The sequence below is a fragment of the Terrapene carolina genome, unplaced genomic scaffold, assembly GCF_002925995.2.
Source record: "Terrapene carolina triunguis isolate 2854851 unplaced genomic scaffold, T_m_triunguis-2.0 Scaffold33911, whole genome shotgun sequence".
NCBI lineage: Eukaryota > Metazoa > Chordata > Testudines > Emydidae > Terrapene > Terrapene triunguis.
The window spans coordinates 6057695-6077478 of NW_020698262.1; the positions used below are offsets into that span (position 1 = coordinate 6057695).

Consider the following 19784-nt stretch of genomic DNA (forward strand, 5'->3'; position numbering starts at 1 on the left):
CTATTCCACTGGTTAGGAAAGATAGAAAATGTGGCAAAAGACCACCTTGGCTTAACCACGAGATCTTGCATGATCTAAAAAATGGAGTCATATTAAAAATGGAAACTAGGACAGATTACAAAGGATGAATATAGGCAAACAACACAGGAATGCAGGGGCAAGATTAGAAAGGCAAAGGCACAAAATGAGCTCAAACTAGCTACAGGAGTAAAGGGAAACAAGAAGACTTTTTATCAATACATTAGAAGCAAGAGGAAGACCAAAGACAGGGTAGGCCCACTGCTTAGTGAAAAGGGAGAAACAGTAACAGGAAACTTGGAAATGGCAGAAATGCTTAATGACTTCTTTGTTTCGGTCTTCACCGAGAAGTTTGAAGGAATGCCTAACATAGTGAATGCTAATGGGAAGGGGGTAGGTTTAGCAGATAAAATAAAAAAAGAACAAGTTAAAAATCACTTAGAAAAGTTAGATGCCTGCAAGTCACCAGGGCCTGATGAAATGCATCCTAGAATACTCAAGGAGCTAATAGAGGAGGTATCTGAGCCTCTAGCTATTATCTTTGGAAAATCATGGGAGACGGGAGAGATTCCAGAAGACTGGAAAAGGGCAAATATAGTGCCCATCTATAAAAAGGGAAATAAAAACAACCCAGGAAACTACAGACCAGTTAGTTTAACTTCTGTGCCAGGGAAGATAATGGAGCAAGTAATTAAGGAAATCATCTGCAAACACTTGGAAGGTGGTAAGGTGATAGGGAACAGCCAGCATGGATTTGTAAAGAACAAATCATGTCAAACCAATCTGATAGCTTTCTTTGATAGGATAACGAGCCTTGCGGATAAGGGAGAAGCTGTGGATGTGGTATACCTAGACTTTAGTAAGGCATTTGATACGGTCTCGCATGATATTCTTATCGATAAACTAGGCAAATACAATTTAGATGGGGCTACTATAAGGTGGGTGCATAACTGGCTGGATAACCGTACTCAGAGAGTTGTTATTAATGGTTCCCAATCCTGCTGGAAAGGCATAACGAGTGGGGTTCCGCAGGGGTCTGTTTTGGGACCGGCTCTGTTGAATATCTTCATTAACGACTTAGATATTGGTATAGAAAGTACGCTTATTAAGTTTGTGGATGATACCAAACTGGGAGGGATTGCAACTGCTTTGGAGGACAAGGTCATAATTCAAAATGATCTGGACAAATTGGAGAAATGGTCTGAGTTAAACAGGATGAAGTTTAACAAAGACAAATGCAAAGTGCTCCACTTAGGAAGAAAAAATCAGTTTCACGCATACAGAATGGGAAGAGACTGTCTAGGAAGGAATACGGCAGAAAGGGATCTAGGGGTTATAGTGGACCACAAGCTAAATATGAGGCAACAGTGTGATGCTGTTGCAAAAAAAGCAAACGTGATTCTGGGATGTATTAACAAGTGTGTTGTGAGCAAGACACGAGAAATCATTCTTCCGCTCTACTCTGCTCTGGTTAGGCCTCAGCTGGAGTATTGTGTCCAGTTCTGGGCACCGCATTTCAAGAAAGATGTGGAGAAATTGGAAAGGGTCCAGAGAAGAGCAACAAGAATGATCAAAGGTCTTGAGAACATGACCTATGAAGGAAGGCTGAAAGAATTGGGTTTGTTTAGTTTGGAAAAGAGAAGACTGAGAGGGGACATGATAGCAGTTTTCAGGTATCTAAAAGGGTGTCATACGGAGGAGGGAGAAAACTTGTTCACCTTAGCCTCTAAGGATAGAACAAGAAGCAATGGGCTTAAACTGCAGCAAGGGAGGTCTAGGTTGGACATTAGGAAAAAGTTCCTAACTGTCAGGGTGGTTAAACACTGGAATAAATTGCCTAGGGAGGTTGTGGAATCTCCATCTCTGGAGATATTTAAGAGTAGGTTAGATAAATGTCTATCAGGGCTGGTCTAGACAGTATTTGGTCCTGCCATGCGGGCAGGGGACTGGACTCGATGACCTCTCGAGGTCCCTTCCAGTCCTAGAATCTATGAATCTATTACTGATAAGTATTATGGTCAGCAGTTTTTCAGCATGCTTTTTTTAATCATGCCTTCAGAATTTGAGGGCATCAATTTTATGTATGGAAAAAAATGTAATTGTGCAAACAAATCAACATATGCATGTGCAAAATGAATTCAGTTGGACATTTTTGTAGTTTAAAGGGTAGTTAAGGAGCTAATAGTAGATATGTCCAGAAAGGAATAGGAGATAACTGTTAAACAGGTATTTAGTTTTGGCGGGGAGAAGTGAAAATAAGCTGAGGGAAGTGGCACAGTGCATGTAAACATGCCGACTTTTCACCTCAGGGGACCAATAAAAGTTGTTGCACTAACCCATTTAATTTTTTCTTTGTCTGTACCAGTACTGTTAACTTTTGCTTTATACATCTGGAGACCTGAATTAAGTTTGGTGTCAGATGCAAATCAGTTAGTTTCAGTTTAGTGTCAGTCATCAGAGGCCAGATTTTCAAAAATAAATGTGCTAAGTTCACATACACTGATGTGTGTGCACAAATTTCAGTGCAAACACTGCATCCATAGAGAAATCGGACTTTGGGAGAGCTGGCAAATATAAAAGTGCACACACAATGTTGCAAATGTGGCCCTCAATATACAGGATGACCACACAATTTAGTACGATTTCTTTGCGAGATAGTTTCAGAGATGAAGTAGCAGGAATTCCTATAGTTCAGGTAATAAGAGAACTGTCACTATCAGAGCATACGTACACACGTTCAATGTATAAAGAGTGCAGCAAAAGATACTTTAGCTTTTTTCAACGGGAGATAGCTGAGGAGGATGACAATATGGTCTCATTTTAGAAATGCAGTTTCAATGGTAACACACATTCTTTACTGATCCTAAGCCTCGTATATTCCCAGAGTTAGCCATACTCAGGAAACACGGTGTACATTATTACAGTTAAGATTCCTTCACAGGGAAAACAGGTGAGTGCCTGCAAATGGGATTGCTATTAACGTACCAAATGGGCCAGCAAAGTTCCTCCATATATACAGCCAGATCTGCTTGTGAGCATTCTTTGATAAATGGGAACATTTAGCTGTGATACATAAATGGAATATCAAGCAGTATATGCAGGAGCCAGGTAGGCCACATCAACAGTCAGCCAGGGTCTATTGAGGATCTGATGGGACTACAAGTGTGGGGAGGGGATCGGAGAGGTTTCTAAAAAATGAGAATATGTTTGATCTGTTTGGCAAAATTTCTGTTTAGCCTGCTTAGACAGTACACAGCGTTCAGTGCCAGAATGCAATATCAGTTTATATTCACAATAGGGACCTGATTCTCATTTACACTAAGGTCCTGGTAAACAGCCTCTGGCAGTGTATAGGATCCTTAGTGTAACTGGGGATCAGACCCTAAATGTTTTTCATGACTGAATTGTTTTTCTTTCGAACAGCTAATGGTATCTCCTCTTTTTCTATTAGGTTGAGAGGATTGTTGACAAAAGGAAGAACAAAAAGGGCAAATGGGAATATCTTATCAGATGGAAAGGCTATGGAAGCAATGAGGACACGTGGGAACCTGAGCATCACCTATTGCATTGTGAGGAATTTATTGATGAGTTCAACGGACTACGTGTCACTAGAGAAAAGCGAGCAAAACATGGGAAACAGACCAGTGCGCCAAAATTTTTACGAGAAAGCCGAGGGTCATCTGTTGAGAAAATATCACACAGACCTTCTGAATCTGGGAAGGCCAAAGGGTCAACACATAAAAGAAAGCGAATTAACCCATCTCTTCAAAAACAGAAAAGAGGGTACACAGCAAAGCCGGCACCTGCTGGTGACAGGGCCGCTAAAACTGTGACTTACCGAACTACCCCCAGTGGTTTACAGATCATGCCATTGAAAAAGCCTCACAATGGCCTACAGAATGGAGATGCTGGTCACGAGAAAGATTCTAGACATTTTGGGAATGGCTCACAACAGCAAAACATGGATTTAAATGGCCACGAAGGAGAACATGATTTGCCCAGCATGTTGGAAGTTAATAATGATGTGCCTGTTGTGAATGGAATCGGTATGTGATTTAAACAGCAACAGTCCTTTCTGTTGGGTTTTAATTATGGCAATTGATAAAAGAGCCCAATTCATGGAAAAGTTATTGTCATACTGCATGAGTAATAAGCACATGAAAAAGGTCCAGACTCTGCACACAATTTTCCATCGATCCACTTCTTCACCTCCCTCCCTTTTCCCGCTGAGTCATGTGAGGCAATGTGGACTGTGTCACACACCTCTCTGGTGTGTTTTATTTACAGGTATTTGTGGGGGAGGGATGCCGAGGAATGGTGTGGGGGCGACAATTGAGGTATGTACAACACTGAAATTCTGGCTATACCTCTTACCAACTCACTATTTGCTTCTCAATTCCACAAGTACCGGCCAAGCACTCCAGAAAAGGCAGGATCTTGGAAACTATCTTAGTATTAATTTGTTGCCTAAACTTTGTGATAAATGTGCCTGGATAATTTTACGGTACTTATTACTGCCACTACTAACTTTCAGGAGGTAATTATTCAGGATTGCCATTCCAGATGAGCCCAGAAGTCAGTATCTCTTGACAGTGACTTGATTCATAGGAAGGTGCAAGACAAAGACTTCATTGGAAGGTACAAGGAATCCCCTAGTAGACAATTTATAATAACCTGCCCAGAGGGGACATTTATTCCTTAACCCAGTAGTTAGTGGTTGGCTTATGTCCTGGAGAATGGAGTTTATACCCCTTATAAAAAAAATCATCCTGTTTTAACATAATTGTGGAGTTTCTCATTGCCCACAGAATTGTCAAATCCTTTTTAAATCGTACCTTGATGATACCTTGTATAATTTCTGTGGGTTAATTACGTGTTGTATATTTCATTTTATCAGTTTCTCCCTTTCAATTTCATTGAATATCCACTTGTTCCTATAGTCTGTGAAAAGGTAAATAGGAGCAACCAATTTCTCATGCATCGCCTCAATAAGCCAAGGAGTGCCAGATCTTTTCAATCTCTCCCCGTATAGCAGTCTTGCCATGTTTCTAATGATTTTCATTGCCCTTCTCTGGCCCCTTCTGTTTCTGCTGTATATTTTTGGAGACAGTGTGAGCAGAACTGAACACAGTATTCCAGGTGAGGGTGTACTGCTGACTGATATAATAGCACTACACTGTTTTCAGTATTGTTTTCTATTCCTTTCCTTATATTGCCTAACATTTTGTTTGGGTTTTTTACTGCTGCTGCACAGCAAGCAGAGGTTTTCATTGAGGTGTTCACAATGACCCACCAATCTTTTTTCCTGAGTGATTACAGTTAATTTAGAATCCAGCAATGTGTATGAGTAGTTCAAATTCCTTCCATTTCATCTGCTGTGATGTTGCCAATTCAGGACTCTCTCTCTCTAGTTCCTCACAATCTCTTCTAGTCGTCAAATTTTGTTCACTACAGATGTTTCTATCACTTCACTTCCTTTTCAGATCATTTATATGTATATCAAACAAACCAATCTTACTACAGGTCCGTAGGGCATCCCACTGTTAATCATTTGCCATGATGGAACAAATGGTTTCTTTTCCACTCTTTATTTTTATTAGCCAATTTCTAGTCCATGATAGTATTAGTTTCCTTAATAGCCTCTTGTGAATGACTGACTGTCAAAGGTTTTCTGAAATTCCACATAAATCATATCATATCACCCAGTTTTCCATTATCCACTACATTGTGGACACACGTTCAAAGAACTCTAGTAGGTTAGAGAGGTGCAGTATTCTTTGACAGGAGCCATACTAGGTTGCCCCAACATGGCCATCAAGGTGTTTTTAATTCCTTAATTACCGTTTTGGTATTGTTTCAGTGACATGAGTACGCAGTATATTTCTTTGCTAATCCCATAACCTTGATTATTATAGTTACCCCAGCAGTTGCCACACTACACAACCATTGCTGTTATTTGGGTATTGCATAAGAAGTTCACACCTGCATTTTGTGAAATTAAAGCCTTGCAAGTGAGATGCACCGAAATGCCCATTAACTTGAACCCTTTCAAGTGCGCACACAGGCATTAATGCACCAATGTTCATGTTAGCCAGTGAAGGCCTGAGGCTGAAAATAAGGCACCTGTGTTCCAATCTGAGCATCCAAATGTCCTGTCCAGAGAAAGCTCATCTTTAAGCGTATGAGTAATCCCAAAGGCTTCAGTGAGGCAACTCTCGTGCTTAAAGCTGAGAGTCTGGGCTTCTGGGCTTTGCTGGGTTTGGGTGAAGGAGTCTGTTTGAAAATTGAGCTTCAGCTGTGTTGTGTGTGTAACCCTTCTGCCCATCTAAGTTGGCAGCAACGAGGGCCGGGTTCTGTATCTAGGGGTTCCGTTTCAATAACGCAATGCAAAACCGGCTCGAGCCCCCACCCAGTGACAATTACATACCACCCCCTGGGCGCCTTTAAGAGGCAATACTTCCCCTCTCGCGAGCACGGAGTCTGAGTGTAGCAGAAAATGTTCAATAACATGAGGTAAACGACATCAGCATTAAATTGGAAAAAACACCACAAACAGGATTCCTAACACAAACCATGAGCAAAAGACCCACCGCAGCAAATTGGGCCGTGTCCCTTCCTTTGGTTCTTGAATCCAGCAACCCAAAAATCACCCAGAGTCCCCAAAGTCCAACACCCCCAAAGTCTCTTGGGTCCAGCAACCACCCAAAGTCCCAAAAGTCCAACAAACCCCAAAGTCTCTGTCCCTGGTCAGTGCAGCCCCAGAGTAAAAGGGCGGCACGCAGAATATTAAGGGGCACCTTACGTGATCCGAGGCCAACCAGCCCTCTCTCCATGGGGTTCCGCTGCAGCCTTCACCACGAGCCAGTCCACTTCCTGCCGTCCCACAAACTGCTCTGCTCTACGAGCTGCTCCGCTCACCGACCTGTGAGCCACTCCAGCCGTCCCCTCAAACAGCTCCGCTTGCCGTTCCTTGGGCCACTCCAACCGTCCCTGCAAGGCTCCGCGCCGCTCCTCCAGCCGTCTCCGCAAACTGCTCCACCAGCCACTTAGCAATATAGCTTCAGGCTCCCCCACTAGTTAACACAGCACTCAGTGATCTCAGCTCTTAGTAACTTTAGCTCTTTTGTGATTTCAGCTCTTAGTGATTTCAGCTCATAATAGGGGAGTCCCAGTGCTAGTGCACCATTGGCCCAAAGTGAATTCAGCTCAGCAGCCTGTAATTAGACTCCTAATGGAATCAAAGTTAGCTCTGACATTCAACAGTGGAGAGAGGAGGTGGTGCAATTGGTGTTTCAGGCCCTCAAAAGGGCCTGAACAAAGAGAATTTTTTCACTTCAAGGTCCCAGAAACAAAGGCAAGGTTTTCATCTTGAGGCCAAAAGACCAAAAACATCAAGACACTTGATCACGGCCTTGGATAGACCAAGAGACTACCTACACTTGACCAGAGCTCAAAGAGCTAAGAAGCTGTCCCCATCCTCTCTCAATTCACTGGGTTGTGGAACCCATGTCCCTTGTCTAGTGAGTGCTACTTAGGTGATGGTGAGATCCTCTGTCATAAAACAGTTTCATTGTCCTTGATTCACATAATCAGGGTAACAACACTTTATTCCTCCTGCCCCAATAACAGAGAAACTGGGGATCCCACCCCATCCAAAGTAACCACTATCAGTTGCTGTTGTCTCATGCCAGGCGGGTGGGTGTGCCTATGCAAACAAGATCAGCCCCTGAAGTTCTTTTCCACACTCGCCATAATTAACCACCAGATGTCAGGATAGAGCTCATCCTGACTCTGCTTACATGTGTATAACATTTAAGTTATTTTTCTTTTTTGTAGTTATAGGTTTTAATGAATGAAAGTTTTTAATGCCTATTGCTCTTAATTCATTTTCCAGTACACAATGTATTTATTCACAATGCAGTGGTTTTTACACATACCTTCCTTTTATATTTTAAGATCATTTTGTTAAAAGGGGAAAATAAAACAAGAACTCGAGGGGCAAATAAACTTTCATTTGTCCCAACGGGGGGGGAAAAAACGGTATCTCCCATTCCTTGAATAATACCCTTGACAGGTCTGTCTAGAAAAAAAGCCCTTCCTTGCCCTGAGCTCCCAGGTGTGCAGACACTTATGGATATTCCTTATGGCATAACAGCAGATGGCCCAAACTATCTGAGAACATTTCTTTATAATGATTTTTACATTGTATCTGCCCCACACCTTCACTTCTATTCTTGTGCTTTACACTCGTCTTGCTCCCTTCACTCCATTCTGTTCTTCCTGCAGCCAGAAGCAAAGTGAAGCTGAATTTTGATCTCTACATCTTGAGTTGAGATGCATATCCTCCAAAAGTTCTATGTCTAGCAGCACTCCTGAGTTGACGATTCCATCCAGGCTCACTTTGCAGTGGCCAACGTGCACAATGGAGAAGAGAAAAAGGGGACAAACTATGCAACCAAAATAAGAGGGGAAGGGATAGAAAACGGGCAAGAAGGAGCAGGCAAGACAGACTAAAAGTAATGCTTTTAAAGTTTTTTGCTATAGGCTTTTGAAATTTCTTCCATTCCCTGTCAGGAAGAAATTAGAGAGTGTGACAGAAACCACAGGTAAATCAAAGAAATCTGCACTGCTATTCATTTCCGGCCGAGACGAATATGTTCTCTCCTCAGTTTGCACACTTACAGGAAGGCTTATTAGCATTAATACAGATGCCAGCTGTGATGAGGGCATATGTCCACTTAGTACTGGACTGACATCACCAACTCCTTTTACATAGGACAGCAACTAAGTCTTCAGTCATCCCCAATGTTGGCTATAGTCCAACCCATAGCCTAGAAGTGAAAGGCCCCATATCCCATCACCCTGAACCAAAAGTGCCTTTCATACTATAGCAATAATGAATAATTGAATTAACCTGATAATTAAATTTATGCCATAAGCTGAGTAACCCTATAATTAAATAACCTGTATTTTGTCTATAAAATACCACACATACTAATGGTGCTGTAGAAATAAAATAATATATGTTCGGGGACTGAGGTTCAGTGGCTCCCTAAAGTGGCCTCCACTAATGCATGCCCCGCTTTGTATACACATATACTTGGATGGGCTATCACCTGCACACCCCACGGATACAATTTTCACCAACAGACCCATGGTGTACTTGTAGATGTGTGTGCACGCGCCTGCACGCACATACCTGCATGCACATTACTGGAGGTTTGGACCACTGTGCAGCCATGTCAGACTCAGCAGAGCAGCTGGGATAGCCACAGACACAGCTTTTGCCTCTGCATCCCATGGACTTGCTTTCTTCCCAGGATCTGCTGGATTGGGAGACTACACCTTTTGCCCACAATCTGCACCCTCCCTCCTGAGGAGATAATTGCCTGGAAAAATACTGCCTCTTCCATAGACTTCTCTGCCGAAGGGAAGAATCCAGCCCCAACCTTGAAAGCCCAGATCAAGTAGTGCTTACCATCTTCTCCTATTATCTTTTAAGGGAATCAACAGCTGGTGATAAAAGCTTCAAGCACCTCACAATGTATATTAATATCTGTATCTTTAAAATTCTAATGTTCAACCCCACCTTTTAATACATTTACCAACATAAAAAGAAATCTCCATTCTGCATTCCTCCACTTACTCTTAATTTTCCTTAATCACAAGATTACTGTATTTTATTAGTTCTGTTACCTAGAATGGCAGAACAGAACCATGTAACAAATGACTATATGAATACTTATATCTGCCTCCATTAGGGTAAAAGTTTTTTGCCTGGTGGACATTAGAGGACAACATAAATCAAAATGCCCTGAGCCGCACTGGTTCTGTCCACTAGGGGGCTGGACTTGCCATACACACTAGCTAGTCCATTTCAACACACAGCATTGTAATTCCCGTGAAATAGCCACATCCGCTCAGCTCTTCCCTGTCAGTAAGTGTAAGGGTGTGCTGTAGGTTAATGTACACTGCTCTCTTGTTTCCTTTGCATCTTGCCATAAACTAGGAACACCTATTGTTTTGATGTTGCTAAGGAGATGCGTGCTGTTAGCCTTGGAGGTCTGGACTCTTGCATTGTGAATGACTATAATAGGCCAGGCCATGAGGAAAACAAACACTAGGTAAACTCTGGAACATCTGTTGAAAAAACTTTCTATAGCTTGAAGCAGTATTCTGATGACATTTGTTGTCTAAAGGTGCCACAGGACCCTCTGTTGTTTGTTGTCTTCTGTTATCCCATTGCTATCGGCTTCTTTCATGATACTGCAATTGAGAGTGATTGTTGTGTCAAATTCTTTGACAGCATCAAATTTTCCCCTTTAAATAGTCTTCTTCCTGCCCTACTCTAGTTCTGCACACCGTCTGCTGAAGAATTCGTGCTTGTTATGTATCACTAACCTCTGTATCTTTCCATTATGAAAACCTTCATAGTGTCATGGTGTCCTTAATTTAAATATTCTCTATCAACCCAGTTTCCTGCTTCCTTTTATTCCCCTTGTTCTGTTAATTATAGGAAACAGTAAAATGCAACCAAAAATACTCACTTTCTAAGTGTTGTTGTGGCCAAGTTGATCCCAGGATATTAGAGAGACAAGGTGGGTGAGGTAATATCTTTTATTGGACAAACTTCTGTTGGTGAGAAAGACAAGCTTTGGAGCTTACAGGGCGCTTTTTCAGGTCTGGGAAACATACTCAAAGTGTCACAGCTAAACACAAGGTGGAACAGATTGTTTAGCATAAGTAGTTAACACATTTTAAGGGACCATTCAAGGTAAAGTGGCTATCATGGGGGCGGGGAGGGGGGGGAGGAAGGAAGGTGAGGGAGGCAGCTGGGGGTGGGGGGTTATGTGGGTGAAACCAGACAAGTCAGTATGCTCTCGAATGAACTCACACAGGAAAAATTATAACAACAAAAACACATCACCTGTGGGTGAGCACTTTTTACAAAGTGATCTGACCTATCAGTCCTCATCCTCAAAGGAAACATGCACAACAACACTTTCCAATGGACTGAATAGACACATTGTAGTAATAAACCATAAATCCAATAATAATCCCAAACCCCTTGCCCCCGCTGCCTTTTTCCTCTTTCCTTCACCCACCTATAACTGGAGGGGTGTTAACACGCCACTTCACCTTGAATGGCCCTTTGAAATAAGAACATAACATAAGAACATAAGAACGGCCATACTGGGTCAGACCAAAGGTCCGTCCAGCCCAGTATCCTGTCTACCGACAGTGACCAATGCCAGGTGTCCCAGAGGGAGTGAACCTAACAGGTAATGATCAAGTGATCTCTCCCCTCCCCATCCATCTCCACCCTCTGACAAACAGAGGCTAGGGACACCATTCCTTATCTATCCTGGCTAATAGCCATTAATGGACTTAACCTCCATGAATTTATCTAGTTCTCTTTTAAACCCTCTTATAGTCCTAACCTTCATAACCTCCTCAGGCAAGGAGTTCCACAGGTTGACTGTGCGCTGTGTGAAGAAGAACTTCCTTTTATTTGTTTTAAACCTGCTGCCCATTAATTTCATTTGGTGGCCCCTAGTTCTTACATTACGGGAACAAGTAAATAACTTTTCCTTATTCACTTTCTCCACACCACTCAGGATTGTATATACCTCTATCATATCCCTCCTTAGTCTCCTCTTTTCCAAGCCGAAAAGTCCTAGCCTCTTTAATTTCTCCTCATATGGGACCTGTTCCAAACCCCTAATTATTTTAATTGCCCTTCTCTGAACTTTTTCTAATGCCAGTATATCTTTTTTGAGATGAGGAAACCACATCTGTATGCACTATTCAAGATGTGGGCGTACCATGGATTTATATAAGGGCAATAAGATATTCTCTGTCTTATTCTCTATCCCTTTTTGAATGATTCCCAACATCCTGTTTGCTTTTTTGACTGTCGCTGCACACTGCGTGGATGTCTTCAGAGAACTATCCACGAAGACTCCAAGATCTCTTTCCTGATTAGTTGTAGCTAAATTAGCCCCCATCATATCGTATGTATAGTTGGGGTTATTTTTTCCAATGTGTATTACTTTACATTTATCCACATTAAATTTAATTTGCCATTTATTTGCCATTCATTTGTGTATTAACTGCGTATGCTAAACAATCTGTTCCACCTTAGCTGTGACACTCTAGTCCAGTAAGAGATATTACCTCACCCATCTTGTCTCACTTTCTCAGATAAGTCTGGATAGAAATGTGTTGATTTAAGGAACCCTGCAGGTGTGTAATTGATTACATGGCTCTAAAACTATTACCAAAAAACACACCTGAGAGTTTAATGCAACAGAACTGTCTCTGGGACATTCTTATTTTCATTTGCTCTTCTGGACCATCCTTGCAACAAGTGAGTAACAAACTTGGTTAAAGTGTGAGAGACTCATCATTAGGGCCCTACCAAATTCAAGGCCCATTTTGGTCAATTTCACGGTCATAGGATTTTAAAAATTGTAAGTGTCATGATTTCAGCTGTTTAAATCTGAAATTTCAGTGTTGTAATTGTAGGGGTCCTGACCCAAAGGGGTTGTGGGGAGTTCACAAGGTTATTGTAGAGGCTTGGGGGTTGCAGTACTGCTACCCTTACTTCTGCCCTGCTGCTGGCGGTGGTGCTGCCTTCACAGCTGGGCAGCTGGAGAGCGGTGGCTGCTGGCTGGGAACCCAGCTCTGAAGGCAGAGCCGCCGCCAGCAGCAGCACAGAAGTAAGGGTGGCATGGGATGGTATTGCCACCCTTACTTCTGTGCTGCTGCTGGTGGGGCGCTGCCTTCGGAGCTGGGCACCTGGCCAACAGCCACTGCTCTCCGGTTGCCAAGCTTAGAAGTAAGGGTGGCAAATTGTGACCCCCCCCCTAAAATAATGTTATGACCCCCCTGCAGCTCCCTTTTGGGTCAGGACCTCTAATTTGGGGAACACTGGTCTCCCCCATGAAATCTGTATAGTATAGGGTAAAAGCACAAAAAAATTTGGTAGGGCCCTACTCATCAATTCTTAGCTAACATGGTAGCTAGAGAGACAGTGTGGTCTAGTGCATAGGACACTTGACTGGGTTCTGTTCCTGGCTCAGCACTGAACTGCTGTATGACCTTAAGCATGTCACTTCTCTGTTTCCTTTCCCACCCTTTGTTTCATCTTTTTAGACAGTACGTCTATCGGGAAGAGTTTTGTACAGCACCTAGCATGATGTGGCCCTGAAGTCAGCTGGGATCTCTAGACACCAATATAAATTTTGTTCCCTTGGTGATTTACCAACTCTTCTTCCCAATCTTTACATGGCTCTTTCTACACACCTTCACAAGTTTTACTGCAGATTATTTATAACCCGGTATTTAATTTATAGACCTAGCTAAATTAAGGAAACATTGTCTCGTGCTCTCTTTCACATATAAACTGAGAGCACCAAAAAGCTGAACTAAAATTTTCATCTCTGTGCTTAGGCTGGGAAATCAAGTTCAGAGGTAGCTAAAGCTTCCTGTGTTTTTTTGTGACATCTCTAATTTATTTCACATACATTATTCATTGTTTGGGGGATGGCTAGCTTTACTCCATGCCACAGTCATTTTTCATCTTGACATATTAAGGTGTTAACTGTTACCCTACCATGTACTAACCAGGTGATAAAAGTTAGGCACCAGGGCCGGCTCCAGGCACCAGCTTAACAAGCAGGTGCTTGGGGCGGCCAAGGGAGAGGGGCGGCACCTGCGGCAATTCGGGAGCGGCAGGTCCCTCACTCCCTCTAGGAGCAAAGGACCTGGCACCGAACTGCCGCCGCCGATTGCGGCTTTTTTTTTTTTTTGCTTGGGGCGGCGAAATGCTGGAGCCGGCCCTGTTAGGCACCATTTTGTTTTAGGCTGAATGTTCAGTAGGAAGACACATTATTTAATTATAGCTGCAGAGGTTGATATTCACTCTCTTGGCCCATCTCAAAAGTAGATAACTAAATTATGATTAGGTTCCAACAACTAGAGATGAGCGTCTGAGTTCCATGCTGGAATACTGATATTGACAGACAGGCAACATTGTTCAGAATTTTGATACAGAATTGCACTATCATGGGACTATCAGACATTCCTCCCATAGATAATCCATGGATAGTTATTGGTATTTGTATCAGTTTTAGGTTTCATGCAAAAACGACCAGACCTATTTTAGTTGCATTGGTGTAAATCTTTGCATGAAACCTAAAACAATTATAGGCAAAGTGGGTGTCAGCAGACAGGATTTTAACCAACAGAAGGTCTACATGCAATCTACAGTGTCATTTGAGGAAAGCATAAATTAGAAAACATAGGTGCCATTGTAGATTGCATGTAGACCTTCTGTTGGTTAAAATCCTGTCAGCTGACACATACTTTGCTTATAATAATTGCTGTGAGGTTAACAGCTTCTTTTGTCATATCTTTAACTTCCCCACTTGGCGCACTATTTGAACAAAATGAGATGCAACAAATAATGATGATAAACTGATTGACGAGAGGCTTTTTGTTTTGATGGATTTCCCTTAAGAATTAAGCCCCAACCCTTCCCTTACCATCTGTACTTAGAACAGCTGTTGCTTATTCCTTAATAGTATGCAGATTACCAATGCAGTTAGCCCGAGGCTGCTTCCATCTCATGTCCATTCTTGCATCTAATTTCCTAAGTTCTTTAGACTTTATTGCAAAATCTCCCTCTCCAGCAGGCTTGCAGATGGACCAAACAACATAGTGAGCACGAAGCAGAGCAAATAGTGCACAAAAGTGGTATTGGAATCTTTGGTCCCCAAAAAAAAGGAATTATTCACAACCCCAATTATTCATTTCACATGAAAGTTTATACAAGAACTTTTGTTTATTTATAAGAATGTTTGTGAAAAATGAAATTGATGAATACCTAAGTAGAAGTTTGCTTAAAGATTCATACCAGAAGTTGTTCACAGATTTAAAGGCCAGAAGGAACAACTATGATTGTCATGTCTGACTTCTTTCCTAACAAGGCTACCTATTCAAGTAGCCATCTTGAAATTTCTTTGCTTTCCCATTAGGGTTGCCAACTTTCTACTCGCACAAAACCGAACACCCTTGCCCCGCCCCCTGCCCCGCCCCTTCTCTGAGGCCCCACCCCTGCTCACTCCATCCCCCCTCCCTCTCTCGCTCACTCTCCCCACCCTCACTCACTCATTTTCACCGGGCTGGCTCGGGGTTGGGGTGCGGGAGAGGGTGAGGGCTCCGGCTGGGGATGTGGGCTCTGGGGTGGGGCCACGGATGAGGGGTTTGGGGTGCAGATGGGGGCTCCAAGCTGGGGGTGGAGCCAAGGAGTTTGGAGTATGGGAGGGGGCTCTGGGCTGAGGCAGGGGGTTGGGAGGGGGTATGGGCTCTGGGCTGGGGGTGCAGGTTCCAGAGTGGGACCAGAAGTGAGGGGTTCAAGGTGCGGGAGGGGGCTCTGGGCTGGGGCAGGGGGTTGGGGTACAGGGCTCTGGTGTGGGGCTGGGGGGGGATGATGGATTTGAGGTGCAGGAGGGGGCTCTGGGCTGGGGCTGAGGGGTTTGGAGTGCAGGAGGAGGATCAGGGCTGGGGCACAGGAGGGAGTCGGGGTGCAGGCTCTGGGCAGCACTTACCTCAAGCAGCTCCCAGAAGCAGCGGCATGTCCCCCCTCCAACTCCTACACAGAGGCACTGCCAGGTGGCTCTGCGTGCCGCCCCGTCCGCAGGCGCTGCCCCCGCAGCTCCCATTGGCTGTAGTTCCTGGCCAATGGGAGCTGCGGAACTGGCGCTTGTGGCAGGGGCAGCATGCGGAGCCCCCTGGCTGCCCCTACACATAGGAGCCAGAGGGGGAACATGGCACTGCTTCCGGGAGCCACAGCAGGCAGGGAGCCTGCCTTAGCCCCTCTGCGCCACTGACCGGACATTTAACGGCCCAGTCAGCGGTGCTGACCGGAGCCACCAGGGTCCCTTTTTGACCAGGCATTCCAGTCAAAAAACCGGACACCTGGGAACTGTATTTCCCATCTACTATTTGTAAAAAAGCTACAGTCTTCCAGTCAGGCACAAGAAACAGTACCATGCATCCTAGATGACATATACTTAGTGAACAGAAAATAGATGAAGACCTAGATAAAGGAAGTTGGTTGCAAACAATGACAGGCTGAAATGCTTTCACAAAGTATTTGCTGAATAATTCTGAATGCCGAACAAATCTGTAAAAGTCAGTCAGTCACCAGTGCTGCAGACGCTTCTACACTGCTTATCGTTAAGCACATGAATACTCCCACTGACTTCCATGGAACTCCTCCTGAGTTTAAAGTTAAGCACATATGCGTTTGCAAGATTGAGACCTCAGTTTGCAAATAATTCATGAACAGAAAAAAAAGGAATAAACTACCAGACAAGTCATTGTGCTCTAGTAATGAGTCACTATAAACAAGGAAGAAGCCAAAAATGTACAAGTTATAATTTTTAAAATTTCAAGCATTTTAAAATGTGGTGTTGGTCTGGGATTTTTACATTTGAAAATAATTCTTGTCAAAAAACAAACAAAAACCCCCTAAAGGCTTCAAATATTCTTTCTAAACTAAGAAATTAATTTAAATTTAATGTTTCAATTAATAAACCATTATTTAATTGAATATATCTGCTAGAGCTCTACTAGAGAGTGTTTATAATTTAACTCTAAAAAGAGTTTTATTGAATCCCTGAAAAAATAGAATTAACAAATATGTATATATTAAATCAGGCCAGACTCTATCAGCTGAATACTATTAGACATTTAATATAGTTTAGTACTAAATATAATAATTGCAGGGTATAAACGGATATTTTACAGGACGTGAACATTTGCAGAGTCCAGGGTTTAGTGACGGCTAGTCATGTCATTGAATTAGCTACTCAGACATCAAGTAATGGAAATATTAAGACTATCGAAGGAAGATGTCTGGCTCCTATTAGGGAATCTTTCACTATAAATTCATCACTACAGTCATCAGTAACAATGCGTTTTTAATTGGACAAAGATGATCTAAGCTACAAAATTTAAATCCATGTCCTAATTTCCATCCCTCCTCCTCAAAAAAAACCCTCTTAGCTTTTTAATAGCAAAACCAGGAGGTTGGTTTACTCTGCTCTAGAGGTAAGAACAAACAATTAAATACAGATTCAGGTTTAGATGCAGACTGTACTCCTCTTTTTCCTTCCTGCATGTTTGGAGTATTTTGGGACCATCTCTCTCTTTTTTTTTAAAAAAAATGGCCAATATATCAAGTAAATTGAGCAACTTTAACTTCTGCTTTTGCACAGTCTATATAAGAACATAAGAATGGTCTGACCCAGTATGGCCAATGGTCCACCTAGCTCAGTATACGGTCTTCCGACAGTGGCCAGTGCCAGATGCTTCAAAAGGAGTGAACAGAACAGGGAAATGTATCAAGTCATCTACCCCGTCATCCGGTCTCAATTTCTAGCAGTCAGAGGTTTAGAGACACTCTGACCATCTTGACTAATAACCATTGATGGACCTATCCGCCATGAACTTATCTAATTATTTTATTCACCCATCATTTTAATGGTAATGACATTTAAAATATCTATAACTGCAAAAAGGAGGAGACTTACAGAAAGCATGTGTTTAGGATATTTTTATGACTCCATAACACAGCCTTTGGCCTACTTGTGGATTGTTACTAATGACAACATATTTCCTGACTATCCCATAGGAATTATAAATATGAACAAAGCAGGAGTTACAATTTACTGCAAGCAGAACTCAGGATAAACTGAATGTTTCTCAGTAAGATGCTGTTTTGTTGTGGTGGTTTTGTTTTTAAAGAGGAAGCATGTATTTCTTGTCATTGATTTAGTGTTTTCCTATCAATATGTGTTCTGCAAAATGGCACCAGCATTAATACATTTTTTTGCAGTTTAATGTTATAAGTACAGGTGATTAAAAAGTCAGTATTTTACCTACTGTTACTACACAGTGGTATATGAGATACCACAGTTGTGTCCTAGTCTCCCTTTTGTGGGGAGGGGACTTTTTATTAATGTAAAGTTACAATAAGACATTAACATACTTCATTATATATTATTACTTATTAAGGATCAGCTTAATATTCAAAGAACCTGGCTAAAGATTCTGGCTTCCTAGTTGGAGAGCCCTCATTCTCCGAGTATGCTAAAAAGGGTGACCAAATTTTTTAAATGGCTATCCTCTTTTTGGCACTTCTCTTGCGTATATACTTGGTGTAAAAGCTTTTCTAATATGAGGACAGTATGTATTTTACTATTCCATGATTCCATTGAAGGAGAAGTAATATTTTCCCAATAATGTGCAATACAAGGTCTTGCTGCTAACAATAAAAAAAAAATTTAATTTGTCATCCTGTTTAAAATGTAGATCCTTTACTGGAGCATTCGGTAATCAGGTCAGGGGACCTCGAGGAAGGTCTTTTAGTTTCCTCCCAAAACTGTTTTATTCTTGGACACAAACTCCACATATGCAAATAGGTTTGCCTTTCCCTGCAGCCTCTCCAATGGAGCACCTTGTATCAAGTTGTATCCTAATTTGAGCATAATCTCAGATACCACAGTGGGATAACAATGGGTAAAATACTACCTTTAATGGTGACCGCTGGAATTATAAGGAAGAGGAGTGTGATAGTGGAGTCAGTTTAGCTGTAAATGTTTGATATGAACTGCTCTATCTTGCTCTAAGTCCCTGTAGAGATGTACAATTGAGGACCCTGTTCCTACATTAAAGTTGCCAAATGGAGTTGGTAATGGCTTTAGCTCTGTATACAAGGAACAATATGTATCTTAGGAAGAGATGATATGGACTAAGTCAATCATGCCCAGCTTTGCCAAAGAAAACTGAATTAGAATTTTCCCATGAACTGGAGGGTCACCCCAAATTCACATAAAAGAGCAGGGTACAGCTGCTCTCATTTTCCACTACAGGCACATCTGTTGAGACTACCAGCCCCAAAATGCAATGATTGATCTACATCAGAGTGGTCTTCTGCTCAGATCATGATAGAGCATTTCATGCTGGGATACGCAGGCTGAACCGCTGTAGTAAAAATGAGCAGTCAGGGGACACACTAGAATTCGTGGGCCACATTTGGTTGCTGGACACATTTTTGCCCACCCTTGGAATAGGATGATCTAGACATCAAGTGAAATTCAAGTTAATAATACACTACACTGTTTTCTTTGGAGGTATAGACATGATCACATGTATCCATTTTGGTTGTTTGCATTTGAAAGGTTCCTCTCTGGCCAATGGAGGCCTGAATCTGCACAGCACTGTGAAAAGGAAACTGGATGGGGAGAAAGATTATGTCTTTGATAAGAGACTAAGGTACAGCGTGCGTCAAAATGAAAGTAACTGTCGGTTCAGGGACATTGTGGTCCGGAAAGAAGATGGTTTCACACACATTCTGCTCTCCAGCCAGACTTCAGATAACAATGCACTGACCCCAGAGGTAAGCATGTAGCCATAAAAGCAAAAGAAAGCCATCTTAATAGATGGGAATGTGGTTAACCTGAAAATTAAGGCAACGCTCAATCTGTATTTTTAGAGGGTGGGGTTCCCTATTGAATATCTTTTTAAAATTTATGGAGCTCAAATATTCCATCTTTCCATGCTTGGAATTTTATCCAGATGGATCTAACTCTTATATGCAATGGAAATTATTTTTTCAAATAATTTCTCCGCAAATAAAAGATGAAGAGTAAGAAAAGGAAAGATGTGATCACTAATCCCTGCCTGCAGTTTTA

At 42.3% G+C, this 19784-nt stretch overlaps 1 protein-coding gene across 1 annotated transcript in view; it reads left to right on the forward strand.

Annotated features, from left to right (window-relative positions):
* LOC113409635 (chromodomain Y-like protein 2) overlaps positions 1 to 19784 on the forward strand; it is a 77808-nt gene that overhangs the window by 38289 nt on the left and 19735 nt on the right. Inside the window, exons 2-3 of the mRNA XM_026663778.2 lie at positions 3470 to 4064; positions 19272 to 19489. Coding sequence (XP_026519563.1) covers positions 3470 to 4064; positions 19272 to 19489 — 813 coding nt within the window. The remainder of the gene's footprint in view (positions 1 to 3469; positions 4065 to 19271; positions 19490 to 19784) is intronic.